The 19,368-nt window shown below is 41.5% G+C and overlaps 1 protein-coding gene across 4 annotated transcripts in view; it reads left to right on the top strand.

The window, feature by feature from the left end:
- The window catches only part of LOC126335244 (adenylate cyclase type 8), a 1,717,934-nt gene that overhangs the window by 1,339,654 nt on the left and 358,912 nt on the right, over nt 1-19,368 (top strand). For all 4 annotated transcript variants that reach the window (XM_049998287.1, XM_049998288.1, XM_049998286.1 and 1 more), the window contains exon 6: nt 10,502-10,686. In XM_049998287.1, the coding sequence (XP_049854244.1) occupies nt 10,502-10,686 (185 nt within the window). The remainder of the gene's footprint in view (nt 1-10,501; nt 10,687-19,368) is intronic.

Below are 19,368 nucleotides of genomic sequence, written 5' to 3'. Positions count from 1 at the left end.
GGACTACTCAGGAGGATGTCGTTATCAGGAGAAAGAAAACTGGCGTTCTACGGATCGGAGCGTGGAATGTCAGATCCCTTAATCGGCCAGGTAGGTTAGAAAATTTAAAAAGGGAAATGGATAGGTTAAAGTTAGATATAGTGGGAATTAGTGAAGTTCGGTGGCAGGAGGAACAAGACTTCTGGTCAGGTGACTACAGGGTTATAAACACAAAATCAAATAGGGGTAATGCAGGAGTAGGTTTAATAATGAATAGGAAAATACGAATGCGGGTAAGCTACTACAAACAGCATAGTGAACGCATTATTGTGGCCAAGATAGATACGAAGCCCACACCTACTACAGTAGTACAAGTTTATATGCCAACTAGCTCTGCAGATGATGAAGAAATTGAAGAAATGTATGATGAAATAAAAGAAATTATTCAGATAGTGAAGGGAGACGAAAATTTAATAGTAATGGGTGGCTGGAATTCGAGTGTAGGAAAAGGGAGAGAAGGAAACATAGTAGGTGAATATGGATTGGGGCTAAGAAATGAAAGAGGAAGCCGCCTAGTAGAATTTTGCACAGAGCACAACTTAATCATAGCTAAGACTTGGTTTAAGAATCATGAAAGAAGGTTGTATACGTGGAAGAACCCTGGAGATACCAAAAGGTATCAGATAGATTATATAATGGTAAGACAGAGATTTAGGAACCAGGTTTTAAGTTGTAAGACATTTCCAGGGGCAGATGTGGACTCCGACCACAATCTATTGGTTATGACCTGTAGATTAAAACTGAAGAAACTGCAAAAATGTGGGAAATTAAGGAGATGGGACCTGGATAAACTGAAAGAACCAGAGGTTGTACAGAGTTTCAGGGAGAGCATAAGGGAACAATTGACAGGAATAGGGGAAAGAAATACAGTAGAAGAAGAATGGGTAGCTCTGAGGGATGTAGTAGTGAAGGCAGCAGAGGATAAAGTAGGTACAAAGACGAGGGCTGCTAGAAATCCTTGGGTAACAGAAGAAATATTGAATTTAATTGATGAAAGGAAAATATAAAAATGCAGTAAATGAAGCAGGCAAAAAGGAATACAAACGTCTCAAAAATGAGATCGACAGGAAGTGCAAAATGGCTAAACAGGGATGGCTAGAGGATAAATGTAAGGATGTAGAGGCTTATCTCACTAGGGGTAAGATAGATACTGCCTACAGGAAAATTAAAGAGACCTTTGGAGAGAAGAGAACCACGTGTATGAATATCAAGAGCTCAGATGGCAACCCAGTTCTAAGCAAAGAAGGGAAGGCAGAAAGGTGGCAGGAGTATATAGAAGGTTTATACAATGGTGATGTACTTGAGGACAATATTATGGAAATGGAAGAGGATGTAGATGAAGACGAAATGGGAGATACGATACTGCGTGAAGAGTTTGACAGAGCACTGAAAGACCTGAGTCGAAATAAGGCCCCCGGAGTAGACAACATTCCATTAGAACTACTGACAGCCTTGGGACAACCAGTCCTGACAAAACTCTACCAGCTGGTGAGCAAGATGTATGAGACAGGCGAAATACCCTCAGACTTCAAGAAGAATATAATAATTCCAATCCCAAAGAAAGCAGGTGCTGACAGATGTGAAAATTACCGAACTATCAGTTTAATAAGCCACGGCTGCAAAATACTAACGCGAATTCTTTACAGACGAATGGAAAAACTGGTAGATGCAGACCTCGGGGAGGATCAGTTTGGATTCCGTCGAAATGTTGGGACACGTGAGGCAATACTGACCTTACGACTTATCTTAGAAGAAAGATTAAGAAAAGGCAAACCTACGTTTCTAGCATTTGTAGACTTAGAGAAAGCTTTTGACAATGTTGACTGGAATACTCTTTTTCAAATTCTAAAGGTGGCAGGGGTAAGATACAGGGAGCGAAAGGCTATTTATAATTTGTACAGAAACCAGATGGCAGTCATAAGAGTCGAGGGGCATGAAAGAGAAGCAGTGGTTGGGAAAGGAGTGAGACAGGGTTGTAGCCTCTCCCCGATGTTATTCAATCTGTATATTGAGCAAGCAGTAAAGGAAACAAAAGAAAAATTTGGAGTAGGTATTAAAATTCATGGAGACGAAGTAAAAACTTTGAGGTTCGCCGATGACATTGTAATTCTGTCAGAGACGGCAAAGGACTTGGAAGTGCAGTTGAACGGAATGGACAGTGTCTTGAAAGGAGGATATAAGATGAACATTAACAAAAGCAAAACGAGGATAATGGAATGTAGTCAAATTAAATCGGGTGATGCTGAGGGAATTAGATTAGGAAATGAGACACTTAAAGTAGTAAAGGAGTTTTGCTATTTAGGAAGTAAAATAACTGATGATGGTCGAAGTAGAGAGGATATAAAATGTAGACTGGCAATGGCAAGGAAAGCGTTTCTGAAGAAGAGAAATTTGTTAACATCGAATATAGATTTATGTATCAGGAAGTCGTTTCTGAAAGTATTTGTTTGGAGTGTAGCCATGTATGGAAGTGAAACATGGACGATAACTAGTTTGGACAAGAAGAGAATAGAAGCTTTCGAAATGTGGTGCTACAGAAGAATACTGAAGATAAGGTGGATAGAGCACGTAACTAATGAGGAGGTATTGAATAGGATTGGGGAGAAGAGAAGTTTGTGGCACAACTTGATTAGAAGAAGGGATCGGTTGGTAGGACATGTTTTGAGGCATCAAGGGATCACAAATTTAGCATTGGAGGGCAGCGTGGAGGGTAAAAATCGTAGAGGGAGACCGAGAGATGAGTACACTAAGCAGATTCAGAAGGATGTAGGTTGCAGTAGGTACTGGGAGATGAAGCAGCTTGCACAGGATAGAGTAGCATGGAGAGCTGCATCAAACCAGTCTCAGGACTGAAGACAACAACAACAACAACTCGTGGGTATGTCCAATGTTCGGACAATCCTACGTGCACGACACGTTTGCACACCACAACTCGTCTCCTCCTGCACTGCTATGGCCACTGCTTCCACTGACGTCGAGTCACTGCGTTTCCTCCCTCTACCAGGTTTAATACCAAAAGAATTTGTGTTTTCGAATTTCGGAGTAATTTTCTACAGACGCACGGTAGTCATCGAACCAACGCCTTTTTTCAAACCCTTCAGTGGCTGAAACGTCTGCAGAGCGACGTGTGCACAGTTATCATTCTGGTAATACAGCTTTCTAAGCAGAGCGCGATCTTGCATTGAGACAGTCAGGGCGAACGTCGCAGACGCGAAAGGAGGAAAAGCCGTGTACGCAGCGTATTGATACCGACATCAGTGGGTTGTGCGCATCACAGGTGTTTTCATTTACGTATTCTGGCACGTACAGCGGCATCTGGTGAACAATTTTCACCCTATTTTCTTGCTTCCTCCATTCGTTTTCCCCTTCTCCGATAATATTCCGTTGCAATTTAACGTCATTCTGATCAGAAGTGTTATTTCTACAGCGTTTTGAAAGTTTATCTTTAATTATAATCACCCTGTACATGCCCAGACATAAAAGTGAAGCACCCGAAGAAACGGTCGGATATCAATGTAATTTCGTACAGGTGCACACCACTGACGAGAATGTATACAGCTGCAATTCATTAAGACTACTAGAAATGTCAGCAGGCTGAATTAGTGTTCGTCGTGTTTAGTACGGTTTCTAAACCCGTACGGTATATTAGAGGCGTGAATAGAGTCAGGGGTGGAGTGATCATTGTGAAAGACAAAGAGATCCAGTGTTCTCGTGTGAGACAGTGTAATCAGCACTTGAGGGTTTGGAAGTGGCCTCATTGTGGGTCTCCATTAGGCGGCTGGTCGAATCGGGCAATACGCAGATTTGTGGGCCATTCAGGTTTGACAGTGGCCCCATGTTGGAATGTACGAGAACGTAAGGTCAGGCATACTAATCGTGAGGACCTCTCTTGACCACAGTTGGCCACCACAAGGGAGGATTGCAGTATTGGGCATCGTCCACATCGTAACGTCTGCCATTCGAGAACAAGTAACGGAGTCATGCAATATTCTGTGTCATCCAGCCAAAGTAGGTACTTACCGTCCCATATGTACACTGCCAGTTGGAATGGTGCCATTATCAGGAGATATGGACTGATGACAAAGGGCGTCACATTGTGACCAGCGATCAATCACACTTCTGCAGTGCCCGAGATGACTATCGTCTTCAACCTGGGAACAGGATATTCCGGCTTTGTAACACGTCTCGCAGAAACATCAGTGCGTGCATCCGGGCCAGGATACTGATAAGTGGGCTTATGCTCTGAAAGTTCACACGCAGAAATGGAATCCCCGACTGCGCTCGAAGTCTGGGATCACGCAGAGGTGGCACATTAATGTTTCAGAAAATATCGTTTCTTTCTGGTATTATGTTTTGTCCTAACAACATACGAGGGTCATTCAATAATAAGAGACAAACTGGTCTGGATAAAAAAGCATCTATGTTTTAAGAAAAAAAACATACTCTTTCTACTTTTCAACATAATCCCCTGGAACATTATGCACTCGTTCCAACTGGCTACCAGCTTTTTTATTCTGGCTGCAAAGAACTCTTTATCTTAATGTTTGAACGAATTTCCCACAAACTTTTTCATATTCTCGTTGTGCTGAAACCTTTTCCCAAATAATGCCTCCTTTTTTTTCAGTCCACCAAACAAATTGAAATAACTAGATGCTAAATCAGGACTGTAAGAGGGATGAGACAGTACTTGCAGGCCCTTTTCGTCGATGGTTTCACGGGTTAGTTGGGCAATATGAGGACGCGAGTTGTCTTGCTCAAGAATAGCACTCCTCCTCTGAGGTCCACGACTTTCTCTCTCATGGCTGGCTTCACCCTGTTTAAAAGCAAATCCGAGTAGTATTGGCTGTTCATTGTACGCTGCTCTTCGAAATAATCACAAAAAACTCGACCTGCAGCATCTCAAAACATCGTCAACATGACTTTTCCTGCTGATTCTTGGTATTCGAATTTTTCTTGACAGGTGAGTTGGTGTGCTGAGTTGGTGTGCTTCCACTCCATGCTTTGTTTTTCTGATTCTGCCTCATAATAAAGAACCCAAGTTTCATCAAAAGTTTAAATTTTTCTGAGGAAGTGCTCACCTTCTCTTTCAAACGTTTCTTTAGCTCTGTACACAATCTTAACCTTGTTTCCTTATGCACCCGCGTCAATTCCTTTGGGACCCATCTTGCACATGTTTTGCGGTACTTCAGTTTGTTACAGATAATGTTATCAACTGCACCAGAACTAACTTGCACCGTCACACGGCGGTCAGCACGAATAATGTCATCAATTCGACTTTCAAGTGAGGCAGATGGAACTGAAACTGGTTGGACTAAAAGGTGTTCGTCAGTCACTGAGTCGTGACTATTTTTGAACTGCTCTACTCACTTGTAAAAATTTACACGATTCATACAACCTTCACCATAAACTTTAGATATTTTACAGTACATATCCACTGATTTCTCGCATTCAGCACGTAAAAAATGAATAACAAAACGGTGTTCAACGAATGTGGACGTTTCAAGCGGACTCGACATCTTGAAATTCGTTTTTAAGGTTATAAACAGAACAATGTTGATACATCAGCTGATCAGTGCTCATCCCAGTGATGCCAACTTAAAGCCATAAAAGTACCAAACTTACCCTACTAACAGTTTTTTCCCCAGACCAAACTGTCTCTTTAATTATTGAATAACCCACGTATTTCCTCATGTGTGACTCTGTTGCTTTCCCGCATTTTATGATTGTCATGCAGCACAAGCATCTCGGTGATTTCGGTGTCTATGATTGTCCTCGATGCCTAAGGATTGTCTGATGGCGGTTCAATAAGGAAGCTAAATGTACAGCTATGGTACCAATAATCAGTTTCAAAAACTTGTGACTTACCTTTACCTAGCTACCAGCTTTCGGCTGCCTTTCATACTTATCTTCCCAACACCGATAATGGTAAATTACTGAGTCGACAGCTTCGCTATAAAATGTTGACCACGTAGGTCAAGTGTAATACACTAAATATGTCGCATTACGCCCTGTTGACTGTTCATTTCCGGAAGACCCAGCATCCGGTCAAAAGAATCGGCTAACTCTTAGGGATATCAAAGCCGTGAAATGTACAACAACTCCAATTAAATGAACAACTCTTCAGGTCTCTTACATCTAGCACACACAAATATTATAGAACCCACTGGAATGCAACGACAAAGGAAAATACGTGGAAACACTGTGGAGAAATTAAATACATGTTCGTATAAAATAAGAATGAAGCTCTTTCTTAATTATCTGACACTGCCAGAAGCAGAGCGATCTCTATAACAATGTTTTATTTCCTAAATTGCAGTTGATACATATCCTGATTAACAGTTTAGGCAACATAAGCCCCGAAGTATGGCACAATGCCTTCTGGACACTTCAAACATGGATGTAAACTCACAGAAAAAGACACTCCTCTGCAGGACTAAGTACGTTAAAATAACAGTCATAACTATATCAGCAAGGTAGAGAGGTGTCAGAAAAATCAGAGTACAGAAAAAGACACTCCTCTGCAGGACTAAGTACGTTAAAATATCAGTCATAACTATATCAGCAAGGTAGAAAGGTGTCAGAAAAATCAGAGTACCTGCACTGTTGTCAAATCTGTGTATGTTGATAACTGACTCACACACATTTGTAGCAGTGGATGTGCTCTTTCTGATGTATTTGACACATCTATGCATTGCTGATTCAGCTCTGGCTTATGTTTTAGTGTACCTAGTATTGCAGATGAATGTCTTTTCTGTGAGTTTGCATCCATATTTTCAATGTCCAGATTTGAATGTGCAACACATAGCGGCTTTAGTATAATTCGCGTATCCAATGATCTGAAGTTGGCAACATAACTTTGGTGGAACTAGCAATCAGGTTGCATTTGAACTGCGATCTGGAAATAAAATTTCTATTTTCTAACTTATTTTACATTGAAGCTCTATTATTAAATTTATATTGAAACTTAACTATTCGATTATTTAATTTCTGCTTCATACCTTCACTCAAGTATTTGTTAAAACTGACAAGGCTCAGTAACACCCTTTGAAACTGGGCCTAGTCACAGTAATAGAAAACTACGGATCCTCCAGTCGTTCAACGAACAGTTTCCTTTCTCCCATCCGCATACTAATGCAGTGAGTTCCCTTCACCATGATATTGCAGTGCCTGTGTTATTCTGAATTAAGATTTCAAGTTCCTTTGGACATGCATGCATGCTCGCGATAAGCGGGAAATATGGGTTCGATTCTCGGTCAGGCACAAATTTTCATTGTCGTCAATCCATTCTACAATGATGGTTGTCCATATTCGCAAATTCGAATACATTTAATGTATTTCGTAACGGTTGTAGTCACCACAGTTCCTGTTCCTTTGGGCATGCATGCATGTCAAAAGGAATTTCACATCGTAATTCAGAGTAACATAGGCACTGCAATATCATATTTATCTGCCGACACCAGACGATCTACTTTCAAGTAAAATGTCTCGCCTGTACGGGAATATACATAATGGATGTACGGTTACAGGTTGTAGACGCATGGTTAACGACATATGGAAGTTTGGGTCTGACGGTAAGTCGTTCACGGTCAAGCCAAATTTTAAGGCGACCTATCGCGATAATCGGGAAATACGGGTTCGAGTCCCGGTCCGGCACAAATTTTCATACTCATCATTTTATTCTACAGCTGATGGTTGGCCATATTCGTAGTTGCGAATATATTTAACATATTCCCTCGTTCACTTCACACAGATGGCTCCTCTCCTCGGCACTCAAGGCAACACTCCCAGCCTTTTCCTTAGCTCTTAATCTCGTCACACTCTACACTCGCCAATCCATGTTTGGTCAGGCAACAGTAGCCTTACACTGACTGACTCCAGTTTCTCCCAACTCTCGTATACCGATACACACTCTCGAAGTCTTCAATCGTTTCATTGGCTCTCTCATAAAGATCCACAGGGACGTGCTCAAATTGGTCAGTCGGCTTCTTTCTAAATCACTGCCTAACTTCATCCTCCAAGGTTAAGTTCCCTGTATAGCGGTCGTCTGGAAACCGCAGCAAACAAACTGATAAATCTCCCACTTGAAGATAATTGATATGAAATAATAAGACACAGGTAAACAAGAACACGTGTTTACTACGACCACAGTAGGGAGGTTTAATGACAAAGGAAACTCGCGCCTCTTTGTGATGAAGATGAGATGACACGGTTACGGCATCACAAACACCCAGACACCGAACGAATAGAACCACCGACGCAACCGGGAATCGAATCTGGGACCCAGCACTAACGAGCCAGCGATGCTCAACACTGGGCCAAGATCTGCAGATTATAACCCAGCTGTCGGTTGGGCTTTGTAGCAAAACTGTCGTAAATCGATTAACTTTACTATATCCGGCATTCCCCACACTCCTGTTCTTGAGCAAGTACGAGGTGTGTAAGAAAAGAAATAAGACTGAGAACACTGCGATCGACCTGGACAGACTGTGTTATTCAACTTGTGTAGATTGGAGCGTTCATCCCTTCGAGATGTTCATTTCGAGTTTCATCTCCGTAAAGCCTCCACGTAATTTTTGAGAGTGCCATTAGTAAAATTGTGATTTTGTTTTGAGTTAATAAAATGGAACAGCGAAATTTAGAGCAACGTTCCGCAATCAATTTTTATGTTGGGTAAAACCTCGAGTCTGCCCTTTAAAAAGTTGAAATAGGTCTACTGGGAACATTTCTTAACAAGAGCACAAACTTTTCCTTGACATAAATCAAAGCCCGAGAACACGTTGAAGATGATCCGCGTTCAGGAAGACCTACAACTTCAAAGGCGACGAAAACGTCGAACTTTTGCGCACTCTTGTAGAGATCATACCGACATTTAACAATAAGGTTGATGTGTGACCTGTTAAACTTCGATAGTTTCGCCATACAACACATTGTCACCGAAGATTTGCACATTTGTGCCGAGAAACCTCACAACTGAACTTAAGGGCAATCGAAGAAACTTGTGCGTTTATCTTCTTGAGAGGATTGCCAATGTCCACGAATTATTTATTCGTGTGATCACAAGTGACGAATAAAGGACTTTTGAATAAAGTCCTGAGACAAAGCGGCAGAATGAGGAGTGACAGACTGAGACACATCCTCGACCGTAAAGAATTCGAAAGAGCGAATCAACCATCAAAACAATGCTGATCTGCTTTTTTGACAATAGGAGTATCGTTCATGTAGAATTTGTTGCTCCAGTACAATCTGTCAACTAAATGTTCTTCAAAATTGTTCTTGAAAGTGTCAGGGAAAGGGTTAATCAATTGAAACTGGACATTGAGACAAGTGGATGCTGCACCATGACAACGCCCCATGTCTCACACCCACTTTCATCATTGAATTTTTGATCGAAAAAGACATTCCTGTTGTTCCACTGCCCCACTGTGCACCTGATCTGAATCCTTGTCTCGAAAACATGTGATCGACATCTTTCAAGGTCCTTCCAGTTGAAGCCTTTCAGTGCCACTATCAAGATTGGAAACAACGACTCAGCTGGTGTATAACTGGCGAAGGGAACTACTTTTATGAGGTTAATACTGCCGTCTGAAAAAATAAAAACTTTGGTAGATAAAAATCAGTGTCGTCACTTTTCTCACGAATTTTATTGGTAGAATGTATTGGTAGAATACTAGAGAAGTGCGATCAATCTACAAAGGGGATTTCTTACAAATCACTCATGCGACTGGTTCTAGAACATTGCTCAAGTGTGTGGGATCAATACCAGATAGGTCTAGGAGGGAATATTGAACGTATACAGGGAAGCGCAGCACGAATGGTCACAGGTTTGTTTAATCCGTGGGCGAGTGTCACAGAGAAACTGAAGGAACTAAACTGGAAGACTCTTAAAGAGGAATTTAAACTGTCCCGAGAAAGTCTATTAACAAAGTTTTAAGAATTGGCTTTAAATGATTACTCTAGGAATAAACTACAATCCCCTAAGTATCGCTCACACAGGGATCTTGATTAAGATTAGAATAATTACTAAATGCACAGAGGCATCATTGTTCCCGCGCTTCATACATGAATGGAACAGGAAGAAAGCCTGATGACTGGTACATTGGGATGTAACCATTGCCATGCACCTGACGGTAGTTTTGAGGGTACGGACGTAGATGTAGATTAAGATCTCGTAGGTGAACCTGCTTCCCAGGGAGCGACACTATACGCACAGTTCCTGTTGTTTCGCCGAAAAACATTATCCGCGGAGATATTACCATTGTGGCCAAGTTGGCAGAATTCTCACCTTCTCCCATCAATCTTCAGATTAAAACCTCACCAAATAAGCGTTACAAACATTTATATCTGAGCAATGTTTCGTTGTTAATGACATGGGTCTTACCTAAATGTGTTAATTCGTCGCTTGCAGCAGTCTCCGATAAAATCCGACACTGTGCTTATGATGGCTACGTCTGACTTTGCGCAGGCTTCGTGGGCGACGGCATCGGCTTCCCGTACCAGGAGTACCTGGTGTGGTACGTGCTGTTCATCGTGTTCGTGACGTACGCGATGTTGCCGCTGCCGCTGCGCTGGTGCATGATCCTGGGCTGCGCCACCGCCGCCATCCACATCATCACCTCCGCCTTCAAATACGCCGCGCCTTCCAAGCAGGTGAGCTCAGTGCGCCAATACCGTCCTCCACTGCACGCGGTTGTATCGTGGCAGTTCATAGGTACTACAATGTGAAATCACCCTCTCTAGATAGACAGCTCAGACAGGTAGTGTTGTAATACGAAACTTACTGGTAAAACCTGCAGGTTACTTCAGATGTTGTTCCTGAGAAGCAGCCCCTCTGTTGTAGCTATTAACAGATTTAGTCTGGTGGCAAGCGGCTACATAGAACAGAAACGCAGTCTGTAGATCACTAGATATATTCTGCAACAATCTGTTTACAAACATATACAGCGATCAAGTGCTTTACAGAGACTCTCCACGCATAAAACAGTCCGGAATCGCGCTGCTGCTACGGTCGCAGGTTGGCATCCTGCCTCGGGCATGGATGTGTGTGATGTGCTTAGGTTTGTTAGGTTTAAGTAGTTCTAAGTCTAGGGGACTGATGACCTCAGATGTTAAGTCACTTAGTGCTTGGAGCCATTTGCACCATGTGAACGCATAATACAACAGGTACTGTTGAAGTTCTAAACCCGGACTCATAATTGCTCTATAAACTGACGGATAAATTGTTGTTTCAAAAAAATCATTTATAAACTGGATCCCTAAAAAAATCAAAAATTCGAGTTCATTAATATGAAAAGAAACCTCTCACCACGACGTACTACACAGTGTTTTCGAAAATTTCCGTTAAAAACTTCTCGGACTTGCACAGGGTGATGAGTACATAATTTTTGAATAGGAACCCATATTCAGAAACGTACCGTGTCCGTTCTACTATGGTTTCAATTCAGATATTTAACTCATCCACTTCTGCTTGAGGAACTGATTCAGGCATGACGCACTACAGTTATTAGATAATAATTCGAAAGAAACATAATGAAACATCCATTTATCACTTAAGCACATTTGTTTGTATTAACACTCAAACATTTCGTGTTACCCTTATTCCAGAACAACAAAAGGACCCAGCATAATGTAGGTACAGAACAGCACTGATGCGTTACAACAGCGGCTCGATGCAGTGACCACCAACGTTTCTACAGAGATTGTACCTATGAAACATATTCTGGTACACATTCTCCACCCCACCGGAGTCTCTTCAATTTCCATAGCAGCGGCCAGAACTCGTGCCAGTAGATCTTCCTCTGTCGCTACAACAGTCTCGTAAATTAATCTTTGCATACGACACCACAAAAAGTAGTATACCTCATCCTGTCTACCCTATTGCATACCAGGACAAGTAACTCTTAAACTTTTTTCTCTTAGCGGTACGCATCTGAACTGAAACCGTCGTAGAATGGATGTGGTAAGTTCTGGACATGGTTCGTAGTCAAAATACTTCCCTTCAAGTGGATCTCCCAACATTCCACTGTTTCGTTTATCTAAGCCAGCGTCTGTAGTATCGTTGGTGTGTGTCGTTACGTGTTGACGTGCACGTTTAAGTTTAGAACCTTTGTTCGTTTGCTTCGTTTTTGTCACTGTTAAAATGCAACCATTGAACGTCTGTTTTTAGTCTAACAGGTGTTAAAAGCTGGCGGTAAGTAAACATTTTCATTTCGTCAAACATTTAATTCAGTTTTCCCGGAGACAACACTCCCACATCGCGATTTCGAAGTACGGGTTCAGTGACAGTTGTACCGAGAAGTGGTCGTCCTAGCCTTTTATATTTCCGATAAAATGTCCATGAGTCAGAACAAGTCAGTAAGAAAAGTCGCCCAGGAAATCGATGTTGGTGTCGGAACGGCCACACAGCTGTAAGGAAAGACTTAGAACTTTTCCCATACAAAGTGACAGTCGTTCAAGAACTAAAAAATACTGATCATGGCAAGAGACTGCATTATTGTCAATGTTTAAAAAATTTCGTTCAACAAAATGGAAGGTATATTCTTAATGAAACGTTTTTCACTAATGCGGCGTGGTTTCATTTATCCGGGTACATAAACTCCCAAAATTCTCGTATATGGAGTACTGCAAATCCATTGTGTATTCATGAGGCCTGTTTGCTCGACGTGTATACGGATTCAACATTAAACTGTTGTTCCTGCTGAATCTCTAGATGTAGCGTTATGTTTTACCTGACCTGCTGCATTGGCCTCAGCCAATATGGAGTGATCGTCCTCAAGCTGCTGCAGAAAAGTTTATTATAGCAGCGAGACTGGCCACTGGTGATATGGAGGTGAGTTTATATCAGGCTGCTGCGGAGAAAATTAGTCTTGCACAAGGTCAAGCCAACGTGTTGTGGGTTTGTGGTTAGTGCCCCATTTGTGATGAGCCGATAGCGGGATTGTTCCGACTTTTCGTAAGATGGCCAGAGCACTCTGCCGCATTCTGTCCCTCAAAAGCCGATGGTCTGGTCGGCGAAGGTATCAGCTTTTATCTGATGGAGCAGACGGCGGACGGAACATCCGCCCTCAACTCGCTAGTGGCTGCTTTCACCCCGAGCTAAATGTGGTCCATTCACCCAGGTAGATCAATCACAGCGTTCCCGTTTGGAACTGTGCTACGGCTTCATAACTTATTAACATCTGGATTTTTTTTTTTTTTTTTTTTTGTTGAATGAAGCCCAGCGAAAAGTGTCACACTAGTCTGCAAAGCTAAAGCGTAGTAATTTATTCAAGATGCAGCAAGGTCGGCTGTGGGCTCTGAAAAAAGTCATAAAGGCTCACTTCGACTGAATGCTCCGGAAGCACACATGACTACAAATTTTTAAAACGTGCAATGTTACGAAATATCTACACTATGGGCATCAAAGCAAACGGCAGTTAATCGAAGCACGTTGAAATATGGTTTCACATTACAGAGCGGATCAGGTTGTGGAAAGGTTCGAAATCAGTTACCGTTACTTACACAAGAACACAGAACTTTATTCCTCGAAAACCAATATACAGTTCTCTCTTTAAAACAACAAGGATCAATTCACGACTGAGGTCCCAAGTAACTCCTCAATAATAAAGTTTCAATAATTCCTTTTAAAACACAAGGATTTAATGTGAAAATTTGTAAGTAAAAATGAATATTCAATAAATTAATAACTTGTGTTCCACTGAGTTTCATTTCGGTATATTCACTGCGGCATACGGCACGCGCGGCCAACAATCATGAGGAACTGCAGAGAGATTTTTCAACACCCCATATGTGCTCGGTCCCTTCCACAAGGCTGAAGTCCTTACATAAGTAAAATTAAAACATGCTTAAATAATTCCTTTTAGGGTACAAGAATTTAGACAAATGGCTGAACGCCTTACTTAAATAAAATTAAAATATCTTCTCAGCTAAAGGCCCAAATAATATTTCACATCAGCAAAGGAAATTCTTAAAAGGCAAGCATTTACAGATTTCGGCTAAAAGCCAAATTAAGGAAAATTTAAATTAAATCCTCGGGTGAAAGCCCAATAATATTTCAACGTAATAAAAGGGAACCTTTAAAGACTAGCATTTACACAATACAACAGAAAACCATCTTAAGAAAAGTTGAAATATCTTGACAGCTGAAGCCCCAAACAATTATTCAAAATAATTAAAGACAAACCTTAAGATAGGAATTCACAGCATGGCTGAAGGCCATTTTAAGATTTCAAGATAATTGAAGAGAGACCTTACAGACAGGAATTTACACATTATGAGCTGAAAGTCACAGATTTTAAAACAAACGCAGCTGAAGGCCAAATAAAGAGCAAACAAGAACTTTAAAAAACATGGCTGAAGGCCTAACCTGAAAATACTTCACATAACGTTCAGCTGAATGCCATATACTGAACATAGAACAGACAGAATTAATACATGGCTGAAGGCCTGGCACAGTAATTGCGACAAAAGAAAATCACAGTCACAAACAGCAGAACAGTGGTGCTCAGAAGTGTTCCAAGTGTCGGCCTGGGGAGGAAACTCTAACAGCAGTTCAGGTGAGACAGGCAGCCAAGCGCAATCTGGTGGCAGCACGACCTAGGGACGGATGAAGAAACAACTAACAACCCAATAAGTTCCCCTCCACCCGACCAACGGGACGACAACCAAAAATATCAGCGATGACGAGGACCGCAGCAGGACTATGTCTTAATAATAGGCATCTAAACACAGTCAAGGCGCAATAATCACTCAAAGAAAAAGGGAGAATAACATCAAGCTGTCGAACTATATGCCGTGCCGAACAGCATCAACAAGGCGAGGAAAACAAACAGCCGGAAAACTATGCTAACGACCAGAGCAGGAAAGAACCTTACCGGCCACAAGCAGAAGATACCGCTGGTGCACCTCACTAATAAATTATAATCTTTCTAAAAGTTAAACACCATACAGGAAGACGGCTGCAAAATTTTGCCGACTCCAGCACACCATCACATTGCTGTTTGTGGGAACAGCCCAGGAAGAAACAACTAGTAATCAATGAAGAGATGTCAAAGCAGTTGAGGTTTCATAACAGGTTCACTGATAACTCAACTCCAGTATGCAGGTTCGGTGGGCGACGAACTCTGCAGCTCTCGCAGCTAGTGCCACACAACTCCGACAGCGCTTGCTCACCGCCGGCAGCACCGACCTGACCTCACGCCGCAGAGACTTCCTCGCTGCTCTGTCGTAACTGACCAACTGCCTCGCACACACCACGAAACGGAAATATAGCGGACACACCAAAGAAGGTACAGCAGTACTAGTACCGATAAATGTTTCTGTTGGCACTGACGGAGACAAGTGAGCAACTTGTTCTGGTAGTAACTGAGGGAGTAATAAGATGCCACTCGATGGTGACAAAATGCCAAAAAAGAAAAACGGCATCAGCGCGAGCCGACCATGGCTCACAGGTCTTACAATACTTTGTGAAATCACCAATTTCAGAATAACATGATCAAATTCATAAATATTTCTACATGTTTGTATATGAAATACACATTACTGTTGATAAAATACCTCTAACGCCATTCCATAGTTGGCATAAACACATTGGAAAAACACCAATATCTCCACAAGCAATTACTTATTGTTGAAGAAACTTGGCAAAACCTACTGTCTTTGTACGTCCTGTACACCGCCAATATCGTATTTGCGGCACAAGCATTCTTTTCCGGCACTAACACACTGTTCCGCCCTGGCCACAGGCGACTGGTGCTGAGTGCGTGTACTCGTAACTTATCACCCGTCAGAGTATTACAATGGGATGACAAAAATCGCAGGACAGTGATATGCACATATACAAATGGCGGTAATATTGCGTACACAAGGTATAAAAGGGCAGTGCATTGGTGGAGCTATCATTTGTACTCAGGTGATTCATGTGAAAAGGTTTCCTACGTGATTATGGCCTCAAGACTGGAAATAACAGACACTGAACGCAAAACGCTAGTTGGAGCTATACACATCAAACAGTTCATTTCGAAAAACGTTAGGTAATTCAGTGTTTCGAGATCCACAGTGTCAAGAGTGCGTCTAGAATACGAAATGTCAAGCATCACCTCTCGCCACGGACAACGCAGCGGTCGACGGCCTTCGCCTAATGACTGAGAGCAGCGGCGTTTGGGTAGAACTGCCAGTGCTAACAGACAAGCAACACTGCGTGAAATAACTACGCAAATCAATGTGGGACGTATGACGAACGCAACCATTACGACAGTGCGGCGAAATTTGGCGTTAATGAGCTATGGCAGCAGACGACCGAAGCGAGTGGCTTTACTTATAACACCGCAATATCGACTGCTGCACCTCCTCTCCGCTCGTGGCCATAGCGGTTGGACCCTAGTCGTGGCGTGATCAGATGAGTCGAGTTTGTAGTTGACAAGAGCCGATGCTACGGTTTTAGTGTGGCCCAGACTCCACGAAGCGTTGGACATAGCTTCTCAATAAGCTGTGCAAGCTGTTAATGGATCCATAATGATGTGGGCTGTGTTCACATGGAATGGATTGGGTTCTCTGGTCTAGATGAACCGGTCATTGACTGAAAATGGTTATGTTCCGCTACTTGGAGACCATTTTTAGTTATTCATGGACTTCATTCCCAAACATGTCACCGGGCTACAATTGTTCACAATCGTTTGACAAACATTCTGCACATATGGAGCGAATGATTCGACCAATCGGATCGCCGACGTGAAACCCACTGTACATTAATGGTACTTATTTGAAAGGTCAGTTCGTAAACATAATCCAGCACCAGCAACCCTTTTGGAATTATGGACACCTATAGAGGCAGCATGGCTCAATATTTATACAGGGGGAATTCAACGGCTTGTTGAGTCCACGGCATGGCGAACTGCTGCAATACACCGGGCAAAAGGAAGTCCAACCCATTATTAGGACATATCCCATTACCTTTGTCACTTCAATGCATGCCACAAATAGAACAATCATTTTCATATACAATATATTAATAGTCATATGACTCACCTTTCCCGCTGAAGGACGATGTGGTACCGAGTCTACTGTCAGGCATCTCTGAGATATTTTCCGGTTATCCCTATTTCTTCATTTTCAAGTCGTCGCGGAGACTAACTGAAGCTCGATAATTTGCAAGCTACTGTTTGAGAGGAGCCACACCTAATTATTTCAGTGGACTTCCAAATGTGGCATGCAACATGTGTTGCAAACGTAGTAAATAGTTTCCGGTAAAAAAATAATAAAAATAAGGCTCCTGTTTTTGGATTACCATGTTTTTTGGTTATCCACACAGATCTAAATCTGCATCAATCTAGATAATCAGCAGCTTGCTGTACATACATACATAATACGTGATTCTGCTGAGCAGGCATGGTGAGATGTAATTTAGCTGGCATCTGAAGTTTAATGTCCAGAGTTGTGACATTGGCACGAGAAGTACTTTTTCATATGAATGTGTAGTCCCTTTCTATTATTTTCGCAGATGTATCCGGAAAAGTTGAATGTCAACGTCCTTTCATATAATCCTAAATTTTTATGTTTACTCTTATGTTAATTACTACGCTGCATGCCCGGAGGAGAGGAGCTGTAGCTAGGGGAAACTGTTACATGTTTAAATGTATCTTTCTTCCTGTAGGGGGAAAAATGCTTCTCTTGTGGCTGAAATCTGTATGTTCCTTTTGGAAACATGAGGCGTGTGTAGGTTTATGCGTATGTTATAGTGTCGAAAATGATACCATCCTGGAAGTAATTACAGAAGATGTGTGTGAAGTCGCAACGATCCATTTCCGGGAATACGTTCATAGGACCTTCTTCCTCCCCAACCAGTCATGAATTCGACTGCATTTTTATTAATGTTCACCCAGTATATTCACTTACGATAACTGTTATTAATAATTCATCTCAATCCAAAAGCAATAGCAATAGCTACAACACTAGTAGCAAGGTTGATGTTCACTGTTGTTGTTGTTGTGGTCTTCAGTCCTGAGACTGCTTTGATGCAGCTCTCCATGCTACTCTATCCTGTGCAAGCTTCTTCATCTCCCATTGCTTACTGCAACCTACATCCTTCTGAATCTGCTTAGTGTATTCATCTCTTGGTCTCCCTCTACGATTTTTATCCTCCACCCTGCCCTCCAATGCTAAATTTGTGATCCCTTGATGAATCGGAACATGTCCTATCAACCGGTTCCTTCTTCTTGTCAAGTTGTGCTACAAACTCCTCTTCTTCCCAATTCTATTCAATATCTCCTCATTAGTTATGTGATCCACCCATCTAATCTTCACCTTTCTTCTGTAGCACCACATTTCGAAAGCTTCTATTCGCTTCTTGTCCAAACTATTTATCGTCCATGTTTGACTTCTATACATGGCTTGCACTCCATACAAATATTTTCAGAAAAGACTTTCTGACACTTAAATCTATACCCGATATCAACAAAGTTCTCTTCTTCAGAAATGCTTTCCTTTCCATTGCCAGTCTACATTTTATATCGTATAATAAATGAAAAGCACCAGTTTGCTTTTGTTCTACAATATTGTAGAACAAAAGCAAACTGGTTCTTTTCATTTATTATAATGTTGTTCTACCAAGAACCGACGGAAGATTCTGTTAATATTTTTTATCTTCTCTACTTCATCATCAGTTATTTTGCTCCCCAAATAGCAAAACTCCTTTACTACTTTAAGTGTCTCATTTCCTAATCTAATTCCCTCAGCATCACCCGACTTAATTCGACTACATTCCATTATCCTCGTTTTGCTTTTGCTGATGTTCATCTTATATCCTCCTTTTGCTACTCTACCTTAAATCTAACTTTGGCACAGAAAGGCGTGAATTAAGCTGCCACAAAGATCTTTGATCACTTACTAAATAGCTATCAAAAGTCTGACAGATTGCTAACCAGCATTTAGAAACAAATTTAAAAAAAAATCTGAATGACAACTCTTCCTACTCAATAGATGAATTCTTAGATATAAATCAGTATTTTTTTTAAAAAAAACGGTGAATTATGTCTTGTAAAGAAACCTTTTATTAAACTGACACATTCCACAACATTACGAAGTGTCGTATTCACAATGCAAGATCTATGAAAGAAATATTAATGAAATCTAACCTAACGGAACAGACAGAGAAAGAAGTAAAAGAAGATTTTAAAATGACCTTAATTGCATTATGGTAAAGCGACAGAACAGTTCAAAACGGAGTTTCAGAATTTACTAAAATGGATAGTTTACGCTGAATGTGTAATACCAGTTTTGCGTTAGTGAGACACGGATATTTAATACGAAATCCATTAATATATGAAGCTGGTTCAG

Source organism: Schistocerca gregaria, chromosome 2 (genome assembly GCF_023897955.1).
Source record: "Schistocerca gregaria isolate iqSchGreg1 chromosome 2, iqSchGreg1.2, whole genome shotgun sequence".
In the NCBI taxonomy this organism is placed as follows: domain Eukaryota; kingdom Metazoa; phylum Arthropoda; class Insecta; order Orthoptera; family Acrididae; genus Schistocerca; species Schistocerca gregaria.
This window is presented reverse-complemented; position numbering and strand designations above follow the sequence as displayed.